The sequence below is a fragment of the Phoxinus phoxinus genome (genome assembly GCF_949152265.1).
Source record: "Phoxinus phoxinus genome assembly, chromosome: 3".
NCBI lineage: Eukaryota > Metazoa > Chordata > Actinopteri > Cypriniformes > Leuciscidae > Phoxinus > Phoxinus phoxinus.
The window spans coordinates 6,501,894-6,523,959 of record NC_136878.1 but is presented as its reverse complement, the minus strand read 5'-3'; the positions used below and the strand labels follow the sequence as shown (position 1 = coordinate 6,523,959).

The following is a 22,066-nucleotide window of genomic DNA, read 5'->3' as shown; positions in this document are numbered from 1 at the left end:
TCGATTCAGAATCGTCCACGTCCGCATCGCGATGCATCTAAGAATCGATTTTTTTCCCCACCCCTAGTGGCTTCCCCAATGGCCCTATCGGTAAGCCCCGCCCCCCATAGTTACTGTTACTATCTCGGACAAACAAACGGAGTAGCTAACTTTCTTGCAATGACAGCTGTCAGTGTGAAAACCTTGTCCCAAGCTGTTTTTGATCAATTTTGGACAGAGAAGGACCACCAATTGTCGGGGAGCATTCAAGTGGGACTTAAAGGGATAGTTCACCCAAAAATGAAAATTCTGTCAGTAATTACTCACCCTCATGTTGTTCCAACCCCGTAAGACTTTCGTTTGTCTTCGGAACACAAATTAAGATATTTTTGAAACTTGCCAGCCCATAAAGTTATTAAAAACATGGTTAAAATAGTCCAAGTGACTACATTGGCTCAACCATAAGTTTATCAAGCGCAGAGAATACTTTTTGTGTGCAAAGCCCCCAAAAAATAATGACTTTATTCACCTATTGATTTTCTTCTGTGTGGGCCTCGAGTGAGTTCATGTAGTGTATCACCGCAGCACTTCTGGGTTGTACGTCACACGTTGGCTCACTATTGGCCAACGCTGGTCATGTGTGTAATGCGTGTGACAAACACAAAAAGTATTCTCGTCGCTTGATAAACTTATGGTTGAGCCACTGTAGTCACTTGGACTATTTTAACAATGTTTTTAATAACTTTCTGGGCCGGCAAGTTTCAATTACAATAGAAGCCTATGGAGGAGTGAGACAGCTCTCAGATTTCATCAAAAATATCTTAATTTGTGTTCCGAAGATGAACAAACGTCTTACGGGGTTGGAACAACATGAGGGAGAGTAATTACTGACAGAATTTTCATTTTTGGATGAACTAACCCTTTAAATATACCATGGAAGTATATTTTTAAATGAATATGGTGCATAACACGATTAATTTGAAAGTGAGGATTTACAGATCACAATGCAAGCGGGAGAAGCCTCATGTTACGGTCGTCACGATCGCAGACGGCTGTTTTTGACCTGACATGAGAACAGTTACCGTTAGCTATTTAGGTTTGTACGTTAGCATGGACTCACTAACTTTAATTGTAACTTAATGAGAGTATGACAACCTTAGGGAACCAGGTTACTGCGCTCACATCATTGATATTATAAATAAACCGGGCTTCAGTCGTATAACGCAGATAATTGGTCCGTTTGCGCAAATCTTATCACACTTTTGAAACGAGCTGGTGCACAGTACGGTAATTCAGTAAATGAATACACATGCCCATCCTGTCAGGATACATGGAATCAGTGTTACAAATACCCCAGGGCACATCGTTTTAATATTTTTGTAGCATAAACACCATAAAACCCACGAGAGCTTCGGATCTTTCAATGTTTCTCTATGGCGCTGAAACCTAAAGATGTCCGAGGTCCGGTCCCCGTGCAATTGATACTCAACTGCCATTGGCTCATCTGCGTTCAAGCGGAGGGGCTTACCGATAGGTCAATTGCAGCAACTTTAATTTTTATTAGACATTTTGCACAAATTTCCTAGGAAGTGACAATTTTGTTCTCTTAAACACATGGGATGGAAACGGTGCTTCATTCGCAAATGATTTATACAATATTCCAATTTTGATAAAGTTAAATTCGCAACTTTGGATTGAAACATAGTTACTGTCAACAAGACCCATTTACCAACAATGTGCCCTGTGACAGTTGATCTTGGATACTAGTTTCACTAGTAGTACCTTAATGACTTTGTGAGGGATCTGTGGGAACATTTCCTGCAGCTCAGAGAAAGAAGCTCCCAGCAGCCACTGCAGCGATGGAGCTCTCCTCAACATCAGTTGAGCAACCAGAGGATTAATGCAGGGAAACTGCAATAGGCAATGCTCTTCCTAAAATAAATACACATTAATGCATCAGTGAATTGAGCAAACAATGATATTAAACTTTCAGCTCCATCTATTGGAAGAAAATCTTGTGAAGGTGATAGTTGTTGATAATTTTTCATTTGTCACACATATTAACTGTGTTACTAGCTACTTAATTACTAGCTACTGATTAGACATCCTCAAAATATCAATTTCCTTTACAATTAGGGCAATAACTTGAACAATTTTGGTTGTAATAAACAAAATAAGCATAATTATCTAAAAAAAAAAAAAAAAAAAAGCTTGTGTGATTTTGTTGAACTCATTCAGAATGAAGAATGACTTTGATAGTGTCTGATTTTATAAATGTTTTTTTTTTTTCACATCTAACAGTGTTGACAAATAGTAGGGACACAGCCATGAAATGTTACCTTAGATAAAATATTATGAATATCTTAGGTATGTTTTAACTTAATTGAAAGTAAAATGTTTTGTTTTTTTTCAAATTGTATTAACCTACCATGGTTCCAGAGACATGGCTCTAGCTCTCATTTGAAAATGCAGGAGAATTTGTTTTCTAATTTAATCAAGGACAACTCGTAAATAAATATTTTTTCAATATCAATTTGTGCATTTTTAAAATGTGAAAAGAACTCAATATTTAATTTTGTGTTCTCGGTTCTAATTTAAATGTTGGTATACAACAAAAAAGCATTTTAAAAATACAACAATGGTTCTTTTTTTATTTTTCTTCACATGGTTAAAATAGAAATGGACGCAAATGTACAGGGGCCAATTCTATTTATCTTTAACTTAAATAAATATATTAATCTATATTAAGTACCGAGTTATAGCCCGAGGACCGATGATTTTAGGGTCACTGATGATCAGTGACAAAAAGTAACAGTTTTGATGAAATAAAAAAAATAATAATACATAGGAAAAATTGTATGTGCTATGAACATTTTAGACCTGTCATTCACCTCTGTGGGCCGCACACTGAGCCAGTCTCTATCCAACCAGCTCAGTCCATCTCTCTCTGAATTCATCAGCGTATGTAAGGAGATCTGATAGATGTAGCTAGCTATCTCTTCTTCCTCACACACCATTAACACCTGAAACAAACATACACCACACGCCATGGTCAACAAATATACACAAACTTAGAATGAAAGTATTTTTCAATTGCATAAAACAGAAAATGTCAAACCTGACATTGTTATAACCTTTAGATTTTGTTTTAAGATTTGTTATCTGCTATTAAAATCGCCATAACAAATTAGGAAGAAAATACCTTGACATCAAACTTCTCAGCCTTGCTTCCGAACAACACAGATGCAGAGTAGATGTGAACCAGATTGATATAGATGTTACTGGAAATCCTAAAATTGGAGGGAAATAGTGTTTAGTCTTTGAATCTACATAAATAAAACAGTGTGTCGGTCACGGTTGCTGTTTTGATGGCAAGAATTTTGTCTTCTGTTGGCTATGAACAGGAATCAACACATAATGCTTCACAGTACAGCTATAGATGGAATAAATAAGCACAACCACAATTCAGTATGCAACCAGTGCAGTACTGAATATTACTGTATAATGAAAAGTGACAGTCCAATATTTCAACCAGGCAGATTAATTAGCTGATATTTGATCATTTAACAGAAGTACCCTTGTGAAAAAAACTATACCAAAATGTATTTAAGTATTTCATAAATAAATATACTACAAACCCATTAACATATTTACTAACATATCTAGCCTCTCGCCTCGTCAGTCAAGTCAAGTCATCTTCATTTATATAGCGCTTTTAACAATGTAGATTGTTTCAAAGCAGCTTTACAGAGATAAACGTATAATTTAAGGTAACAGATTGTTTTGGCTTTATAGCGGTTCTTGAATAATGTTACTTTCCAGCTAAAGTTAGTTTTGATTGATTCACTTCCGTCGAAAGGATAATTTGTTATTAAATTAGAGACCGCTAACATGACACCGTTCTCTCTACACAGACTTTAAACGCGAACCTGTGAGAAACACTGATGGCGCTCACGTGCGTATCAATAATTAATTCTATAGTTATGTGTGATTGAATATATGTGCGCAGGTTTGTAATTCTCTACAAACCAAGCCTAAACAAACTACTTGTGCTGCCTATAAATTTGATACACTGACACATATCGTGTCAGTTTCAATATCTATCAAGAACCTTGCAACAAAAATATTGATAGAATATCAATCTATATTTGTATTTTGAGCAAATATAGTGTAAAATAAACTTAAATTGAACTACTGCATTTCATATCAGCATTACATCAGACACTCTCTTGATGCTGGTTTTGGCATCGGCCATTTTGGCAACTAATCAGGGTTCAGCAATAAATATGGATTGTAAAATTAAAGATATTCACCTGGCACATAAAATACAAGCCTAACAATTATTTATTTATTTATTTATTTATTGTGCTGGGGTCAATGAAAATCAGAATCAGAAAGAGCTTTATGTTGCCATTGCAAATTTTGCCATTACAAGTAAATAAATTAACTACCAGCCCAATTGGGGCTTCAGAAACAAATCCTTACTGTTGAGCCCTGATAATAATGAATGGTAACATGATCACACAGATGTAAATGTTTTTGAAACTGACAGTGCCCTGTGGTTCTCGGCACAGTGCAGGATGAGCCAGCAACGGCTGAACTGCAGAGATAGGGCTGAGAGTCTCTTGACGACACGCTCAGATGCTTCTCCAATCTTCTCCTCCAACTCACTCAGCTCCTGAACACACACACACACACACACACAGGATTTACATGTTCAGTCCCGGGTCACATTGTGAGAATGGTGGCCTGGTGAGCAAGTGTGCATTGAGCGTCACCTGGATGAGGATGGCAGTGGTCTCATCCACAGTGATGACATCATAATGGGTCCCGCCCAGCTGCAGTGCAGATGGAGAGTGTTTCGTCTCCAGCAGAACAATATTGTACCTGCCAACAACAGTCTCTGTACATCAGTATACACTTGGCTATAAAGGTTTTTAAATAAAGGTTCTACATTGGCATCTATGGATCCATGAAAAAAAGGTAAGTTATTCGTCAATCTGAAATGCTGCTGCGTTACGCACACACACAGATGCGCGCACAAATGTATTGTTAACTCTATTCTGTGATTTATCGATAAAATAGCTTAGAAAAGTTCTAGTATACATTTCTTAGTAACTAGGGATGAGTCGCGATCTTCAAATAGTCGAATAGTCGAACTGCGTGCAAATTCGATCATAAAATCGCTTTTTCGAATATCGTTATATTTTCGCGAAAGTCAAGTCAAGTCATCTTCATTTATATAGCGCTTTCAACAATGTAGATTGTTTCAAAGCGGCTTTACAGTGATAAACGGATAATTTAAGGTAACAGATTGTTTTGGCTTTATAGCGGTTCTTGAATAAAGATATTTTCCAGCTAAAGTTAGTTTTGATTGATTCACTTCTGTCGCAAGGATCATTAGTTATTAAATTAGAGGCCGCTAAGACGACACCGTTCTCTCTACACAGACTTTAAACGCGAACCTGGGATAAACACTGATGGCGCTCACGTGCGCATCAATAATTAATTCTATAGTTATGCGCATTTGAATATATGTGTGCAGGTTTTTAATTCCCTACAAACCAAGCCTTAACAAACTACTTGTCTGGCCTTGAAAATTTTAGACAAAATTGTATCACTTCGGGGGTAGATAAGCGAAACAGAAATTATCCCGACCATGCTTTATCTGTAGAGTGGTAAAGGGATCCTTCAAATTCCAATGTGTTCTATATAAATGACGCCGCGCCTACTGTTACAGATCGCGCAGCAGGGTATTTTCCTGTCGGGGACACAAGGTGTCGCTAACATGAATGAAACCCCCTACTGCGCGATCTAGTCTATGTACGTTGTGTAAATAGTGTAAACAAACAACAGAAGAGCATTGTCGTGACCTCGTGAAGAAGCTCCGTGTGGGACTCGTTTAAGAAAATGAACAACGATAAAGTTGAGTGTAAATTATGCCGTGCCTGGTAAAGTTAGCAATCTCCTACTTGAGTGCGCCTGCGCCTTCTGTGCCATCAGAGCGGGTGTTCTCCGCGGCTGGACGTTGCGCTCACATCTCCTCCCAGAGAACACTATGTATTTTTAACAGGAATATGACATATGCCTATTAAGCGTTAGGCTATGAATAGTTTGATTGAAACTAATTTGTTTAAAAAGTAGGCTATTGCCGGTAACAACGCAGGTTCGCATACAATCATTATGACAATGATTAACGAGCATCTGGTTTGGCGATGCAAAAACGGACTGTCATACTTATTGTTTTTTCTTCTTCCAATTAGCCTACCATAGGCCTACTACTATGTAAAAAAAAGCAGACGAGAACATGTTACTTGTTCAATTAATAAACAGTTTGTTTGATGACAAATCGCTAAAGATAAAATTGGCCTCCCTTTCTGACATTGTGAGAATGTGCGTTTTTTTTTTTTTTTTTGAACGATATTCGACTTTTGCTCCTCGATTGTCGAATGGCATTTTAGGTAGAAATTCACATCCCTATTAGTAACTAAACAAAGCTTCACTATTAGTAGAGACACGCTGCCAGGTGCAATTGACACTATGGCTGCAACAACGAATCGATAAAAATAGATTATTAAAAGACTTGGCAACAAATTTCATTATCGATTCGTTGTGAGTGTGTGCGTCTGTGAGAGTTTGTGAGTGTGAGAGTCTGTGAGTGTAGTGTAGAGAACTAGTTCTGACGTTTAAACAAATCCTGTTAAGTTTTCTGATTTGTATCTTTCTTTATTTAATTTTTTTTCTTTTTTTTCTGACAGCTCAGGTCCCTTTGAACAAAAATATGCATATTTTTGTGCACTTTATTTTAAAAAAAGCCTATATGTTTGGCAGATGTAAAGCATACATGTGTATGTTTTTTGTGTTAGTCCATTTAAAAAAAAAAAACTAATTATTATTACTTTAACAGCTCAGAGATGTTCAAGGAGCAACCGGTTTGTGCACTTTCTAAAGATTGTGAATTTGTGAATTTGCACTGTCAGTTCTGTTTTTGAATAAAGGGTTGAAAAAAATAAACTGATTCATCGATTAATCAAAAAAATAATCGACAGATTGATCGATTATTAAAATAATCGTTAGTTGCAGCCCTAATTCACATGCAATCGCTCTGTCACGAATACATTCATATAAATGTAATATTTACTGTGCAACTTTATCTATATCTGACTTAGAACGAGCAGAAATCTGTGAGAAATACAACGACCCAAACTGTCGTTGTATCCAGAACCCAGAACTGATAAAAAAATAAGCTGTTATGTAGGAGTGCTGTCATATGCCATATCTGTGCACAAAGGCAACCCGCGTTAGAGTCTCAGATCGAGGTTCAGGCTTATTTTTTCATCAATGACGTCATCAGCGACTAATCGACGTCAACTCTCAGCTCATCACATAAATTTCGACTTTAAAAAATCTGAAGTCGTTCAACCCCTAATACACACACACACTACTTTGAGTAACTCACGCTGTCTCCAGTGTGTGCTGCATCTTTAAGCGGTTCAGTAAACCATCAGTGATGAGCAACACGAACGGAATAGCGTCCAGATATGATTTAGCAGTGGATTCTTCTGGGATATCTGCTACAGATGAAACTGTAAGGATCATAAGAATTATTATAGAATCAATCATCCATAATTTTAATATTTTATCAGCCAAAATGTGTACTTGTAATTGTATTTGAATGTTTAACATAGTGTTTGAACATAGGAAAGATATATCTTCCAAGCTAATTCAACCAGCCATAAATAGCAACAGGACATCTGACCAAACACTTGGATTATATTTCTGCAGCGTCAAGATAAAAAGGCCTACTAACACGGAGATCTCATTGATAAAGAATCCCGCTCCACATAATTGTGGATTTAACATCAAATATGTTCTTGGCTGTGATTACTGACGTTACAGCGTCATATGAGCATGAAGGATTGTTGGACTGACTGGTTTCAGGCACTGCAGTGGAGAAGGAGATAAAGTTGACGTTTCTCTCTGAACACACATTGACGAAGGGCGAGTGGCCCACAGAGGAAAGCTCAAACACCACGCTGAAACTCTGCCACGGGAAATCAGGACCAATGTGCTGACTGCACACCACAACACACCTACTGTAGGACAGTCTGAGGAGAAAGGAGAGGGACATAACACATTAAACCCACACCTCATGTATTCAGTATACACCTTAGCTTAGAGATAAGGACAAAAAGAGACCTGTCCATCACTTCTCTGCTCACTACTTTAAGCTTTCCTTCATCCGGGACGATTTCAGACACAGCGTTTTCTAAACACACACACACACACACACACACAGAATCAGGCAGGACAATTACTGCATAATAACAATCTTGTTCTTGAGAAAATAACTCACCTGATACCTGGTTGAGAGTTGCAAGCAGCTTTTTATTTGCACTGTTCACTGTCAACACTAGAACCTGCTCACATGCAACAACAGTCATTAAACATTCACATTCTGTACAGCTTTACAGGTTTTACAGTAAATCAGGATGTTAATTTTCTATATCTTAATATCTTAATTCCTTAGTCGAATTTAGTAGATATATAGTTTACATTTTAGTATATATCACTTTACGTGAATGTACTGTATGTATGCAGATACGGTTGGATACACATATACAGTTATTGTTTGTTTCGAGCTTACATCAGAGCTGAAGTCTTAACTCTAATTAACTCTGTATTAAATCTCACTCTTGTGTTGTGGTTGGCGTGGGAGTTCATCCATGTGTTGATCTGTTCCTGGAGCTCCAGTAGTTTAGGGTTGGACTCCTGCCTCTTCTGACTCAGATACTGCAACACCTCAAACTTCCTCAACAGCTCATCCAAACAGCTCAGAGTACAGGAGTCCTTCGCCTGAGCCAGGTACTCTACTCAAAGACAGATTTTACAGGTGTGTGATCTCAGATCTCAGTTGTTTGTGCCACACTGATGCTGCTTCTTAGAAAAAAAAATCGAAGTAATCTCACATGCATCTCCTCTAGAGCAGGGTTTCCCAAATGGGGGTTCATGGGGGAATAATTAAATCATATATAAAAATAAATAAATGTGAATTCAATTAATCTAAATGAAACTGAAATCACGTTATAGCTTGTGCAGTTATGAAATCTAAGGCTGTGATTAGTGTATATAGTCTACGAGCTTCAGAGTGAAGTGTGACACTGTGTTACATGCATGCAGCTAACAGTGTTTTTTTTAGCATCAGATTTAACTTGCAGTGTAAAATAAAATAATTATTAGGCATATAACTATCAAAAAAAAAATTTTTTATTTTACAGTACAATTGTAATTTACAACAGTAATATATTTATATCTTAATTATAATTCATTAAAACGTATGTATAACCATCATATATAACAATAATAAATCAGCCCTATATAATTTTACCAATAATTTTAAGACTAAAAAAATACTTTTATGTGCACTTGCATGTCATTAACCAATACCAGAGAACTGTGAACATGCAACGTGTGTCGTTAAATTAATGAAATATTAATTGAAAATCCAGGGGGGTTAATATTTAAGTAAATATTTTACGCCTAAGTGGTTTAGCTGGAAAAAAAAAAAGTTTATGAAACCGTGCTCTAGAATTTTATAAGAGATCTCAAGAATGCCTTAGATAACAAGATACGAAAGTCTGCAATCAAACGTAAAAGATCTCAATGTGAACTTTTATCATCCAATCTTCCAAGACAAATTATATGAGATATGCTATCCACGATAATTTGAAAGCTCTATGTTAAAGCACAGTGTAGGAATTACTCCCATCTAGCGGTGAAATTGTATATGACTAACAACTGAATATTACTTTCTAGCCCCTCCCATTCCGAGGGCGTTTTAACTCCTACGGTGGCCGTATTATTGCAAATCTGCCAGCAGTCGCGAGTAATATCCTCCTCGAATTCGTCACGGTGTCACTGAGTGTAAAAACGCTAAAGGTGAAGCTTGAATTTCCAGGTATGTCCCTCTTTGGCTAATGTATTTTCAAGATGGAGGCGCAACATGGCTGCCAGCATTTGAGTAACTCACCCGTATGTTTATAAATGGCAGATTCTATGCTCACGAGAATACTTGATTAGTTGGTAGAAGTAATTATACATTATATTTTGAAAGAACAAAGTGGTTTTTGCTAAGAATCAACTTAAAAAATTACACAGTGTAGCTTTAACAATTGTGTCTATTCTATTTAAGGAAAAACATCTGATGCAAAGTTGATCAATAAACAAAATCCACTCCTACGTAATGAAAGAGCGACCTCTCAGTAATATCAGACCATAGGTATGAGACATGAGTGTGTTTTTTTTCCTAATATTTACCAGTGGCTGCGTTGAGGTCACATCTGAACAGGACGTGTTCCTTCAGCGTCACCAGAATATGTAGCAGTGCCATCTCATTAAACACACTGTCAGCATCTGCCACATAAATAATACAAAACCATCTTATTTAAAAACGATCATGTGGTGAGATATGGATGCTGTCGTGTAGTTGATCCACTACAGACTCCTGTGCATTCATATAATGTGTGAGAAAGTGTCTCTTCTGACCCTGTTCTGTCCGAAGCATTCGCTCTTGCTGCTTTAGGAGGAATCGTGTGAGTTCGGAAGACAGAGTGTCAAAGTCTCTGTTGTTCAAAGCAGAGATGCCCAGCTTCTGCATTTTTCCCAGAGAGGACAGAGCCAACGCATGCAGCTCCCTATATGCATCTCGCTGACTCTCTACAGGAATAAACAGAGAAATACAGTGAATCATTTCAACTGAACAAATACATGATTAAGAATATACAAAAAACATGTACCGTTAGTTTGTGCTTACAACAATTTGTTATTCAAATATTTCAGATCTGCTGATACCTGTGGCTTGGACGTGTACAATCTTGCTGATGGTTCCTTGTATCTCTTCACAGGGAAAGCTTTTCTCAGTGGCAATGACAATCCTTCCTGTATCTGAGGCGTGATTCGCTGCATTTATTCTGTTATCCAACAAAGCTTTTCCAGTGGGATTCTGACACCTGGTTACCTCTGAAAGATATTAGACTTTCACTTTAAGTCAATTCATGGCTTTGTTTTGACAGTTTGCAATAATGGTGATCTCAATCTTTGTCATCTCTTTTTTTTTTTTTTTTATGTACTTGTGTCAGTATATTCAATATAACTTTCAGAACACAAACCTTCCTACCAAGTCAAAACATTCTTTTTATTAAAACTAAGCAGCAAAAATGAGAAACCTTTCTTGTGGAGTCACAACAATGAATTTATTAACACGTGCCTGTCAACGTCAACATGACCTATTCTGTAACAAGCAGGATAGATACTGAGCAAAATAAGATACTTGTGTTCCGTTTGTATAACTAACACTAAAAGATGTCAGGGAAGAAGACCTCCAAACATTTGCAGTTCCTAGACATGTGTTAACAAACAAAAAAATTAAAATATGATTGAATCCCTTTAACTTTAGTTCACCCAAAAATAAAACATTTAAAGGGTTAGTTAACCCAAAAATGTTAATTTTGAAAGCGGCCTTTTTTCTTTCTTTTTTTTGCAACCAAAACACTTGTTATTAACACAATTAATAACATAATTTTCATTTTTGTGTGAACTAACCCAAAAATTCTGTTATTAATTTCTCACCCTCATGTCGTTCAACACCCGTGAGACATTTGAAGATATTTTTGATGAAATCTGAGAGTTTAGTGTCCCTCCATTGGGAGCTACGCAACTACCACATTCAAGGTCCAGAACAGTAGGAAAGACATCACTAAAGCTACACTGTGTAGGATTTTCTCCCATCTAGCGGTGAAATTGTATATGACTACCAACTGAATATTACTTTCTAGCCCCTCCCATTCTGAGGGTGTTTTAACTCCTACGGTGGCCGTATTATTTCAAATCTGCCGGCAGTCGCGAGTAATCTCCCCCTCGCATTCGTCACGGTGTCACTGAGTGTAAAAACGCAAAATGCGAAGCTTTAATATCCAAGTATGTCCCTCTTTGGCTAATGTATTTTCAAGATGGAAGCGCAAGATGGCTTCCACCATTCGACCGACTCGCTCGTATGTATTGTAAATGGCAGATTCTACGCTTGCGAGAATACTTGATTAGTTGGTAGAAGTAATTATACATTAATGAGCACATATAATTTTGAAAGAACTAAGTGTTTTTTGTTAAGAATCAACTTAAAAAATTACACAGTGTAGCTTTAAAGTAATCCATGTGACTCCTGTTTTAACCTAAATTTTGTGAAGCGACACTAGGGTTTTGTTTTGCAAAAAAAATGTTTGGGTGAACTAACTCTTTAAAATCACCATGAAATAGAAATAGACTATTCTCATTTTTTTATGGAATATTATACATTTATATGTGCACATCATTATTTTGTTAAAATTCATGTGCACTCAAGCAACCTGTCACTCACATCATGAGATCGCAGGAATTAAAAAAAACCTAGTAACGATCCAATCAAGTCCCACCCAACTTTTTTTCTCATTCTAGAAACAATTTTACTCTGATATGCGTCACAATAGGGAAGAAAAGTCACAATTTCTGTCATGCTGACTTTAAACACTATTAATGAAAGCCCTGGATTCACTGTACCTGCAGATGTTGGACTGCTCCGCTGAGGTTTTTGCAACGTTCTTAATGTCACAAAAGACAAGAAAGGGTGCAAATCTTCGAAAGACTGAACTACAGAATTATTTCCCTCTCTGCCTCTCAAGCCGTTTGATAACTGAGATGATTTAGAGGTTATGTTTTCTCTTCTCTGTTCTGACTTCTCAGGAAGTTTGTGTATAGCGGATATCACTTCAATATCTTTAACACTCTGCTTCAAGGGAGATGACGTAGACATCTTGAACACTTTAGAAAAGCGGTAAGGCTTTTCTGAAAGACATGTGGAGGAATTTGTCTGACATTTTTCTGGTGGACTAGAGATGCGTTTCTCTATCTCTGCAGCTGTACAGTCTCTTCCTCCAGCTGTTGTCACTGTAGAACTGTCTCCTTGGTGAGACATACCCTCCATTATAAAGAACTTCACAGTCGTCCCTCTCTCCACCTGTGTAGGTACGGCTGACTGCAGAGGCTTACTCTGGGAAGGGTGAACTGCAGTGGGATGGCTTGAAGGTGGCAGTGCTGAGAAACCAGAGTAAAACGTTTAATTTGAGCTCAATCAATAGCATTTGTGGCATAATGTTGATTACCAACTTAAATTATATTATTTGAGCTGTAACGTTCTTGTCATTTACACAGTCGATTTAGGGTTTATGGTGTTGTCATGAAAACAAAGTTGTAAAATTCACACTTTACACAGAAAGGGTTAGGAATTGTATCGCTGAAGTCATATTAAAGTGTAACTGTTGCCAAAATTGAACCTATGCTCTTTTTGTTTATCTACCCGAGTTAAACTTTTGTGTAAAAGCATAATTAGAATGGAAACGCCACTTTTAAGATTGACCGTATTTTCGGTTTAGGTTAAAATGCCTTTTGATTGGGAGTGCATGGGGCACTTCTATGATAGCATCAAAATCGCTGTTTTTAAAACACTAAGAAGACTCGACACAACATAAAACTGTGTTCGAAGTATCACCAGGGGCTCTACACATGAACTTGAGCATTGAATTCATTGTTCGTGTACACAAAGTTTACTAAAAAAAAAAGGTTTTGTACGACTCACTTTATCAGTTAGTGTTTCCGGTGGCTGGAATTTTGTCAGTCAAAAGTAGTCGATCTCCGAATGCAACGTAACAGGGAGGAGAGTAAAGATGGAAAGCTGGTAAAGCTTAGTTTCATATAACTTCACAGATAATTTGTTGTTTTGTCGTTAGTGAAAATCAATATTGACCTTGTATTTGAAAAAGGATCCTCATATAATAATGAAATGATTCAGTGATACAGATCGACTATTTTTTACTGACAAAATGCCGGAGGCCGAACAGCTACAGTGAGTTATTCAAAACCTTTTTAATAAACTTTGTGTACACAAACAATGTAGTCAATGCTTAAGTTCATGTGTAGAGCCGCTGGTGATACTTCGAACACAGTTTTATGTTGTGTCGAGTCTTCTTAGTGTTTTAAAAATTTCCCATTCAAAAGGCATTTTTGACATAAAACGAAAATATGGTCAATCTTAAAAGTGCCGTTTCCATTCTAATTATGCTTTCACACTAAAGTTTAACTCGGGTAGATAAACAAAAAGTTCAATTTTGGCGACAGTTACCCTTTAACATGCATATTGCTTGTTTCTTGTTGCTATACTACTAAAACGATGAGTATTTTAATTAATTGGTCCCTTTCGCTTCCAATGTAAATGCCTTACTGTATCCCAGATTTGCTGTTTTAAAGGAAAAGGAGGGTGGAAAATAATTGTTGAAAGAGTTCCTTGAACACAACAGATTTTCCATTTTGCTCTGTTCGCGCCTCAAATATGCATAATAGCAATGTTTGCAAATGATCATGACTGAAAATATATATGTAGCTCATGATTAAAGGGATACTCCACTTTTTTTGGAAATAGGCTCATTTTACAACTCCCCCAGATTTAAACAGTTGAGTTTTACCGTTTTCGAATCCATTCAGCCGAACGCCGGTTCTGACGGTACCACTTTTAGCATAGCTTAGCATAGATCATTGATTCTGATGGGTCCAGTAGCATTTCTTTCAAAATGACCAACGAGTTTCAATATTTTTCCTATTTAAAATTTGACTCTTCTGTAGTTAAACCGTGTACTAAGATGAAAATGAAAAGTTGCGATTTTCCAAGCCTATATGGCTAGGAACTACTCTCATTCCGGCGTAAGAATCAAGGCCGTACCATGGGTGCAGCAGGCGTAATGATATGACGAAGCACTTGCCGTCAACAAACCAACGTGACAACCTGCTTGCACAGGGAGCGTGCCTTGTAGCATGGAGACATTTGTGAGAGACGATTTAGATGACATTTACTTTGGTGCTGATCCCGAACCGTATTTATTAAAACTACACAAACTTAGTCCCGGTCATGTTGGAAGTTACCGAGCTGGGGACTATTTTCAGGTGCTTCGTCATATCATTACGCCTGCAGCATGGTACGGCCGCACAGTTTCTTGATTCTTACGCCGGAATGAGAGTATAGTTCCTAGCCATATAGGCTTGGAAAATCGCAACTTTTCATTTTCCGTCGATCTTAGTACACGGTTTAACTACAGAAGAGTCAAGTTTTAAATAGGAAAAATATTGAAACTCGTTGGTCATTTTGAAAGAAATGCTACTGGACTCATCAGAATCAATGGTCTATGCTAAGCTATGCTAAAAGTGGTACCGTCAGACCCGGAGTTCGGCTGAATGGATTCGAAAACGGTAAAACTCAACTGTTTAACTCTGGGGGAGTTGTAAAATGAGCCTATTTCCAAAAAAAAGTGGAGTATCCCTTTAAAAACGATGAGAGAAACTCAAAAAGCTCACCAGCATCTGAAGGGCATTCACCCAGCAACTCTGTAAAAACACAACATTAACATACAGAACTTTGAGTAATATTTATAATAATACCTAAAAACCACTATAAATAAAGTGTAATATTGCATTGTCATTTCAAATTGCTATTTTACATACAGGCATACTTCAAAATAAGATCTTACCATCTATTTTCCTAATGGACAGTGGTGAGAATATTTCATCTATGTGCGACTCTCTCACAGCTGTCTTGCATTCTTCTGTGGACATTTTCTCAGTATAGATGAAGAGATTTCTGAAGTTTTCAGGCAACGTCACTGTACTGTCTGTGAGATGAAACGGGCCCATTTTGTCTTTGGGTTCTGGGACCGGTTCCATCTCCACCTTCAGTGGTGCAAGAAGCTCTGGAAGTGACTGAATGTGGACCAAGGGCTTATCTACCTGTGGTTCTGTACACACACACAACACAATGGAGTTCAAAGACTATACACACACTTTATGGATATAAACCAGTGCAAGTTTCTCACATTACCATATACATTTCCACATTACCAGTAAGTAAAGACTGAGACACACATTGGAGATTTTTCTCTGCCATCCAAACTGCTTTTTCCATATTTTCACAATGACTGTCTGACATGAAATGCCTGGGAAAAAGTATAGTACATATTATTTCCTGTGTCATATGAATTATTATGAGTAGTGTTTTTATTGATCTAAAGTCAACATGAAATGAAAACAGACCATATTTACTTTATTAATTCCCATTCATGGTCAACTTATTTTGAACAATTCAACGTTGCACATTATACCCCCAAAATATCCTGTTTTACTTGAAAATGTCACATTATGGAAGCAAAATTGATTGTAAATGCTGTTTCATGTTGGCTTGAAAAATGAAAACAAACCTTTTGTAGATGTCATGGAACATCTACATGTTGCCGTAAAGACATATTTACTGCAACAAACATTCACAGCCTTCTCTCCTTGTTATAACAAAATGCAACAAACTCACTGCTTATAAACTGGTGACAGTATTTCAGCTGACAGATGTTTGCTGGACATAAACAGGTCTGGTAGACACTGCGTATGATTACAAGGTGAAAGAAGCAGGTCTAATTCCATCTCAGCAGAAGACCTTGAAGCAACTGAAATGAAAGGTTTTGAAGTCACTGGAGATTAGAAAGAGCAATCTACAGAAGGAAACACTCTTTGATTGTGATTAAATATGAACAGTCAATACACACTACCTGGAGATTTTGGCTCCTTAAAGGTCATGTTAGCAAAGCTGCTTTCAGACATTTGCAGGACCTCCAACGCAGTCGTGTGTTTATAAGCAGAGGTGGCTATTTAAAAAAATAAAATACAATTATTGACATTTTATGAAATACAATGGCCCCAAAAAGTCACACTTATAAGTGTAAATGTCTAATTGTAATTGCATTAGATAACAAAATATAAAAGCAAGTGGCATTTGCACTTTTCTGAGAAATTTTTGCAATGACCTTCAATCAACTGGTGTTTGAACAGTGCACTTATTGTTTTATTTAAAACCTAACAAATGTCTTTTTGTCAAATGTTATGCTTGGAAGTTGTACTTGTGCTTCATGTTTTGTTATCTAATGCAATGATAATCAGATGATTTTAAGCGTGACTCGTTTCCAACTACTCTTCGGGGCCATTGTATATTTTTTGCAATGTATAGGGGTCAAGTTTTACCTTCTTTAAGATCTTTTAAGGGTAAACATTCTTCTATTTGTTCTCGGGTGACATTTAGAAAATCTTGCATTTTTGCAAAGGGAAAAATGGGCTCTTGTCTTCGGGAGGAATCCATACAAACTTCCACAGGCAACATTAGTGACTGTGGAGAAATCACAGGCTGGTATATTTGAAATACTAAAACTTCTTCCTAATGCCTAGTTCACACTACAGGATTTTAAGCCCGATTTGCAAATCGTTGAGCTCGCCGACAGGTAGGGTTGTTATCGCGTGCAAATCGCGGGGGATTAGCGGCCGATAAACGCTCGCCAATCTGTTAGTATGAAAGAGCCAACAACGCATCAAAGACGCTCGCAGACGCCTCGCCGAGCCCAGAAAAATGTCTAGCATGCTAGATATCCGGAGCTGTCGCACGACTCAACCACATGTGATGTCATGAGCTACAGCCAATCAGAGCAAGGCATGGGTTGAGGTAACCGAGAAAATACGAGAAAGTTTTTTTTTTTCAGAGCAAATCAGTTTGCAGCACTAATTTCTGTCTGACGTCCATATTCAAACAAAGACTCGGGTGTTGTGTACTTGTGTTCTTCTTCGCTGGGTACAGCGCTCGTGCTGTATTGCGTCATTTCCGGTTCGTTTTATCGCGTGATTTTTCGTGACAAAACGTGGTTTGTAGACAAGATATAATCGTTGGATGACAGAGTTGTTGTCAACTCGTGTAGTTAGTTACCTCCTGTTGCGTATCAATCACGTTGTGTCGTGTGGTGTAAACAGCTCAACAACTTGAACACTCCTGATTTCACAGAGAGCAAGTCATGTAGTGTGAACTGCACAGTTCAGTCCGACGTTTTAAAATCCTGTAGTGTGAACTTGCCTTAAGCTGCAAAAACCACAAACAATAAAGACCAATATAGATTTTTTCATTAACATGATTCAGTGTTATAATTTACCTCTTCGTTCAGTACTGCCTCTTTTTTGAACTCCTCTGTAACATTTACTCCAGTAAACGTGGCAACCGTTACTTCATCTAAAACTGCATCGTATGAGGCACAGTATCTAGGAGAAGGAAATATGGGTGAAAATATAATTTCAGTGCATACATGTGCATAATACGATTTTTTAAGTAAAAATCCTCTCTTCCCAGACCTAAAGTTCTTAAAGTTCTTTATGGGAGAAAGAAATATAATGTAATTTTGTACCTAAAAACAACCCCTTGTAAAAGATTTACTGATGAATTGAGAACAGGATCCGAGACAGCCATGATCTTCAGCCTCTGAAGCATCGTTTGAAATGGAGGCATGTGGCTTTTGAACCGCTGCAGATGATCACCGAATATCACCTCCTCTGGCAGAGTGAGATCTGAGATTTCGGAAACAAGTTAAGGAAGGATTATCATCCTTCCATTGTGAGGCCATCAGAAGGACTTCTAAGGACCAAGAACGTATAAAGATCCTTTTGAAATCCCTTTGAAAGCAAGCAAGACGTGCTGGGAATTTTTAGCACACGTCTACCCCTTTTTTAGGTACATCAAAGCCAAAAATATAGATGAGTGATATAAAAGTAGTGCAGTATACAGAAGTGACACAAAAATATTACTAAATACTCCAAATCCTACCATCACTGGTAAAGCAACATGCATCTGGCGTACATGGACTGAAACTCTCTTCCCAAGGTGATTTGATGGCACTGCTCTCAACTCCATCTAAAAGCCAGAGGACTTCTGAGGTCCCAATACTGCACTGAGAGGCAGGATTAGAGCTGGGAACCACTTCCTCTAGTCCTCTGCCTGTCTGCAACACATTGAGCCTAAACACAACACAGCTCAATTTAAAGAACCTGTATTTAAACACAACTGAGAGAAATTCAGGAGCCGTTTACACAACACCGTTTTCAACTAAAAATGGAAAAAAAAATTGCATTCTGGCCGTTCATTTAGGCTGTTTACACGGAAACGATCTGAAGAGAAACCGCAAAAGTGGCGTTGCGTTATCACTTTTTATTCTGCGTTTAGACGAGCGTTATGGGGGGGGGGGGGGGGGGGGGGGGGTATCTGCGTGCATATGGTGACGCAAAAGTGTGTAAAATTCGATGTAGTGTGCACTCCAGGCGGCTAGGTGGCAATGTGAAGCACTGAAAGTGAAAGAGACGCTGACACAGTTTTCATGTTTAATACGGTAAAGCTGCTGTTTTAACCCTCGATGCGTGACGCTCAAAAATTACAGATTTTATTTTTTTTGTCAATAAAAATTAATACTATATTTTAGTTAATACTATAAATTAATACTATATTTTAGTTTGATGTTTTGTTATTTTCCTGTACTGGCGCATGCCTGTGACGTAAACGCGACGAGAGCCACCGTGAGCAGATCGGTGCCTTCACTGTCTAGCAGACTTTTGCGGTTTTACCCTTTAGACGGGAACGTGGAGCGTTTTTAAGATTTCCACTCTGGAGGGTGGTTTCACTTTGTTGCGTTTTTAAGCCCCAAAAACGACGTCACCGTCTAAACGAAAGGCACATCTGATAAAATATTTTTACGTTTTCACCCGCAAGCGTTCTCGTCGGGCCTTAGACGACAACGCGGGCCTGAAAACGCAAGTTTTTGAAAACTATACCATTATCGTCCCCATGTAAACAACAAAAACGCGGAATCGTGAAAACGGTGACGTCATGCGCATGCATATCACATGTTCAGTTTAAAGGCAGGTACTGTTTCTTTACAAAGTGACATTGCCAACACCTGGCCTGACCAGCATAATGCAGCGTTTTAGTCATTATTGCGGATCCGTGTTAATGGGGATCGTTTTGACAGCGTTGTCGTCTCAACGCACAAACAAAAAGTAAAGGAAAAACTTATTAGTAGATCGTTGTCGTGTAAACGTACCCTTACTCTCAGCTGGGTGTGGACACAATCTGCAGACACAAATATGAAAGCATAGATCATATCATAGGGGAATTATAACAGTTCATACCTTTCCAAACAGTCACTGAAACGTATGTTGGCCTTCAAGTAATCCATTACAGATCCAGTCACTTGTAGCGTACCCATGGATATTTTGTTCGCTGTTTTAAATGACATAAGTCAGTGTTGATATGTTATCATTAAATATAACAAAAGGTATCTGGGGGTGAGATAGCAACACGGATGAATGTAATGAAAGTAAATTTCCTATTCAATAAAAATCTTCTCCCTTGTGAATCACTAAAAGAGCAAAACATCTCCATTGCATTACAAAGAAAAAAGAAAATCATCTTGAGTGAGTATTTTATGACACAATTCTCATTTTAGGGCAGAGGTCTTCAACACTGCTCCTGGGGACCCGCTGTCCTGCCAAGTTTATTTCCTAACTGGTTCAGCACACCTGCCTGTGATTTTCAAGCGATCCTGAAGAACTTAGCCGGTTAAGTTGTGTTTGATAAGGGTTGGAGCAAGTTCAGTGCTCTTCAGGTCAGTGGGTCCCCAGGAGCAGGACTGAAAACTTCTGTTTTAGGGTAAACAACAGTATCTAGATATTAGGGCTGCGTCCGAAATCTGAAAAATGCTGCCTTTGGAGGATGCCTTCCAAAGTAGGAAGCACATCCGAATCCAATGTTAGCTTCCGAAACTTTCAGACGCCATCTTTATTTTTTAGTTTAACTGTCACAGAATGGAAAGCACAGGATTGTGGGATATCAAACGCAGCGAAAGGATACATCTATGCTGCCTTCAAAAATCGATCAGATGAAGGTATCTCAGAAGACCGGAAGTGAAGCTAACATTGGATACGGACGTCCTTTGATTCCTTGATGCATTTCTACCTTCCGAGGGCAGCATTTCCGCAGCCAAACTTGCCACACTTACTCCATGGTACTCGGTAAGCGATGTCTGACAGGTGTCCGTTGTGAGGGTAGATGTTACTGACAAGCTGGAACGGAACTGGAAGTTCCAACATGTTCCTCAACAGTCTGCGTCTGACTGAGTCCTAAAACAGATGATACCTCAATATTTAAAAGTTTGTGAGCCAGTTTCATAACCCTTATTCAGATTTTTATATTATTACCGCATCCAGAACTTTTGTATAATTTATTTAATTTCATCATCGTATATAATCTTACAGGTGAAACTCGAAAAATTTGAATATCGTTCAAAAGTTAATTATTAATTAAACTTAAAAGGTGAAACTAATAGCCTATATAGACTATTACATGCAAAGTGAGATATTTCAAGCTTTTATTTGTTATAATTTGGATGATATGGCTTACAGCTTATGAAAACCTCAAATTCAAAATTAGAATATTGTGAAAAGGTTTTCATAAGCTGTAAGCCATAATCATCAAAATTATAACAAATAAAGGCTTGAAATATCTCACTTTGCATGTAATGAGTCTATATAATATTAGTTTCACCATTTAAGTTGAATTACTGAAATAAATGAACTTTTGCACGATATTCAAATTTTTCGAGTTTCAACTGTATGTAATATAATTCCCTTTCCTGTTTTATTTTTGTTGACTTGCTCATGTTTATTCAGAAAATAATACATCTCAATATAGGTTAAACTATAGTAACTTAAGTTACATGAATGGAAATCAGTGTAGGAACTCACCTCAGAGATGTAATCAATACCTTTATACCTGACAGTCATGAAACTTGCACTTTGTTGGGCTTGACCCATGGTTTGACCACAGAAATTAACGTTAGACATGGTGTGGTTATTCATATTGAACTCACACCAACGGATCTTAAAAAATAAATAAATAAAAACTAATAAATTACAATATATCGGTAACGTTAAATACAACGCTCGTCTCCTTTGTTGTGGATTAATCTGAATATTTATGCGATTGGGAGTCCAGTGTCAAAGAGAAGTGCAAATGTTTTCCTCAGTTGCACGGAATTGTGTGAAATGAAAACTGATTTTGATGTGGCCTGTCAAACGATAATGTCGGTTCTTTTGAAATGACAAAAAG

The 22,066-nt window shown here is 37.6% G+C and overlaps 1 protein-coding gene across 2 annotated transcripts in view; it reads right to left on the bottom strand.

The window, feature by feature from the left end:
• Positions 1–21,854, bottom strand: part of shoc1 (shortage in chiasmata 1) — a 30,829-nt gene extending 8,975 nt beyond the window's left edge. For both annotated transcript variants that reach the window (XR_013797042.1, XM_079608615.1), the window contains exons 1-26: positions 21,703–21,854; positions 20,958–21,078; positions 20,089–20,179; positions 18,734–18,924; positions 18,318–18,477; positions 18,069–18,174; positions 17,119–17,260; positions 16,650–16,745; positions 16,415–16,547; positions 15,952–16,046; positions 15,585–15,848; positions 15,412–15,441; positions 12,571–13,104; positions 10,831–10,998; positions 10,525–10,695; positions 10,297–10,392; positions 8,674–8,849; positions 8,336–8,399; positions 8,179–8,248; positions 7,912–8,087; positions 7,439–7,565; positions 4,758–4,866; positions 4,530–4,657; positions 3,182–3,269; positions 2,871–3,002; positions 1,762–1,911 (exon numbers count right to left, since the gene is read on the bottom strand). Coding sequence is in view for 1 of the 2 variants with exons in the window: in XM_079608615.1 (XP_079464741.1) it covers positions 1,762–1,911; positions 2,871–3,002; positions 3,182–3,269; positions 4,530–4,657; positions 4,758–4,866; positions 7,439–7,565; positions 7,912–8,087; positions 8,179–8,248; positions 8,336–8,399; positions 8,674–8,849; positions 10,297–10,392; positions 10,525–10,695; positions 10,831–10,998; positions 12,571–13,104; positions 15,412–15,441; positions 15,585–15,848; positions 15,952–16,046; positions 16,415–16,547; positions 16,650–16,745; positions 17,119–17,260; positions 18,069–18,174; positions 18,318–18,477; positions 18,734–18,924; positions 20,089–20,179; positions 20,958–21,078; positions 21,703–21,816 (3,732 nt within the window). In the remaining variant the exon portion in view is untranslated. The remainder of the gene's footprint in view (positions 1–1,761; positions 1,912–2,870; positions 3,003–3,181; positions 3,270–4,529; positions 4,658–4,757; positions 4,867–7,438; positions 7,566–7,911; positions 8,088–8,178; positions 8,249–8,335; positions 8,400–8,673; positions 8,850–10,296; positions 10,393–10,524; positions 10,696–10,830; positions 10,999–12,570; positions 13,105–15,411; positions 15,442–15,584; positions 15,849–15,951; positions 16,047–16,414; positions 16,548–16,649; positions 16,746–17,118; positions 17,261–18,068; positions 18,175–18,317; positions 18,478–18,733; positions 18,925–20,088; positions 20,180–20,957; positions 21,079–21,702) is intronic.
• Positions 21,855–22,066: the final 212 nt, after the last annotated feature.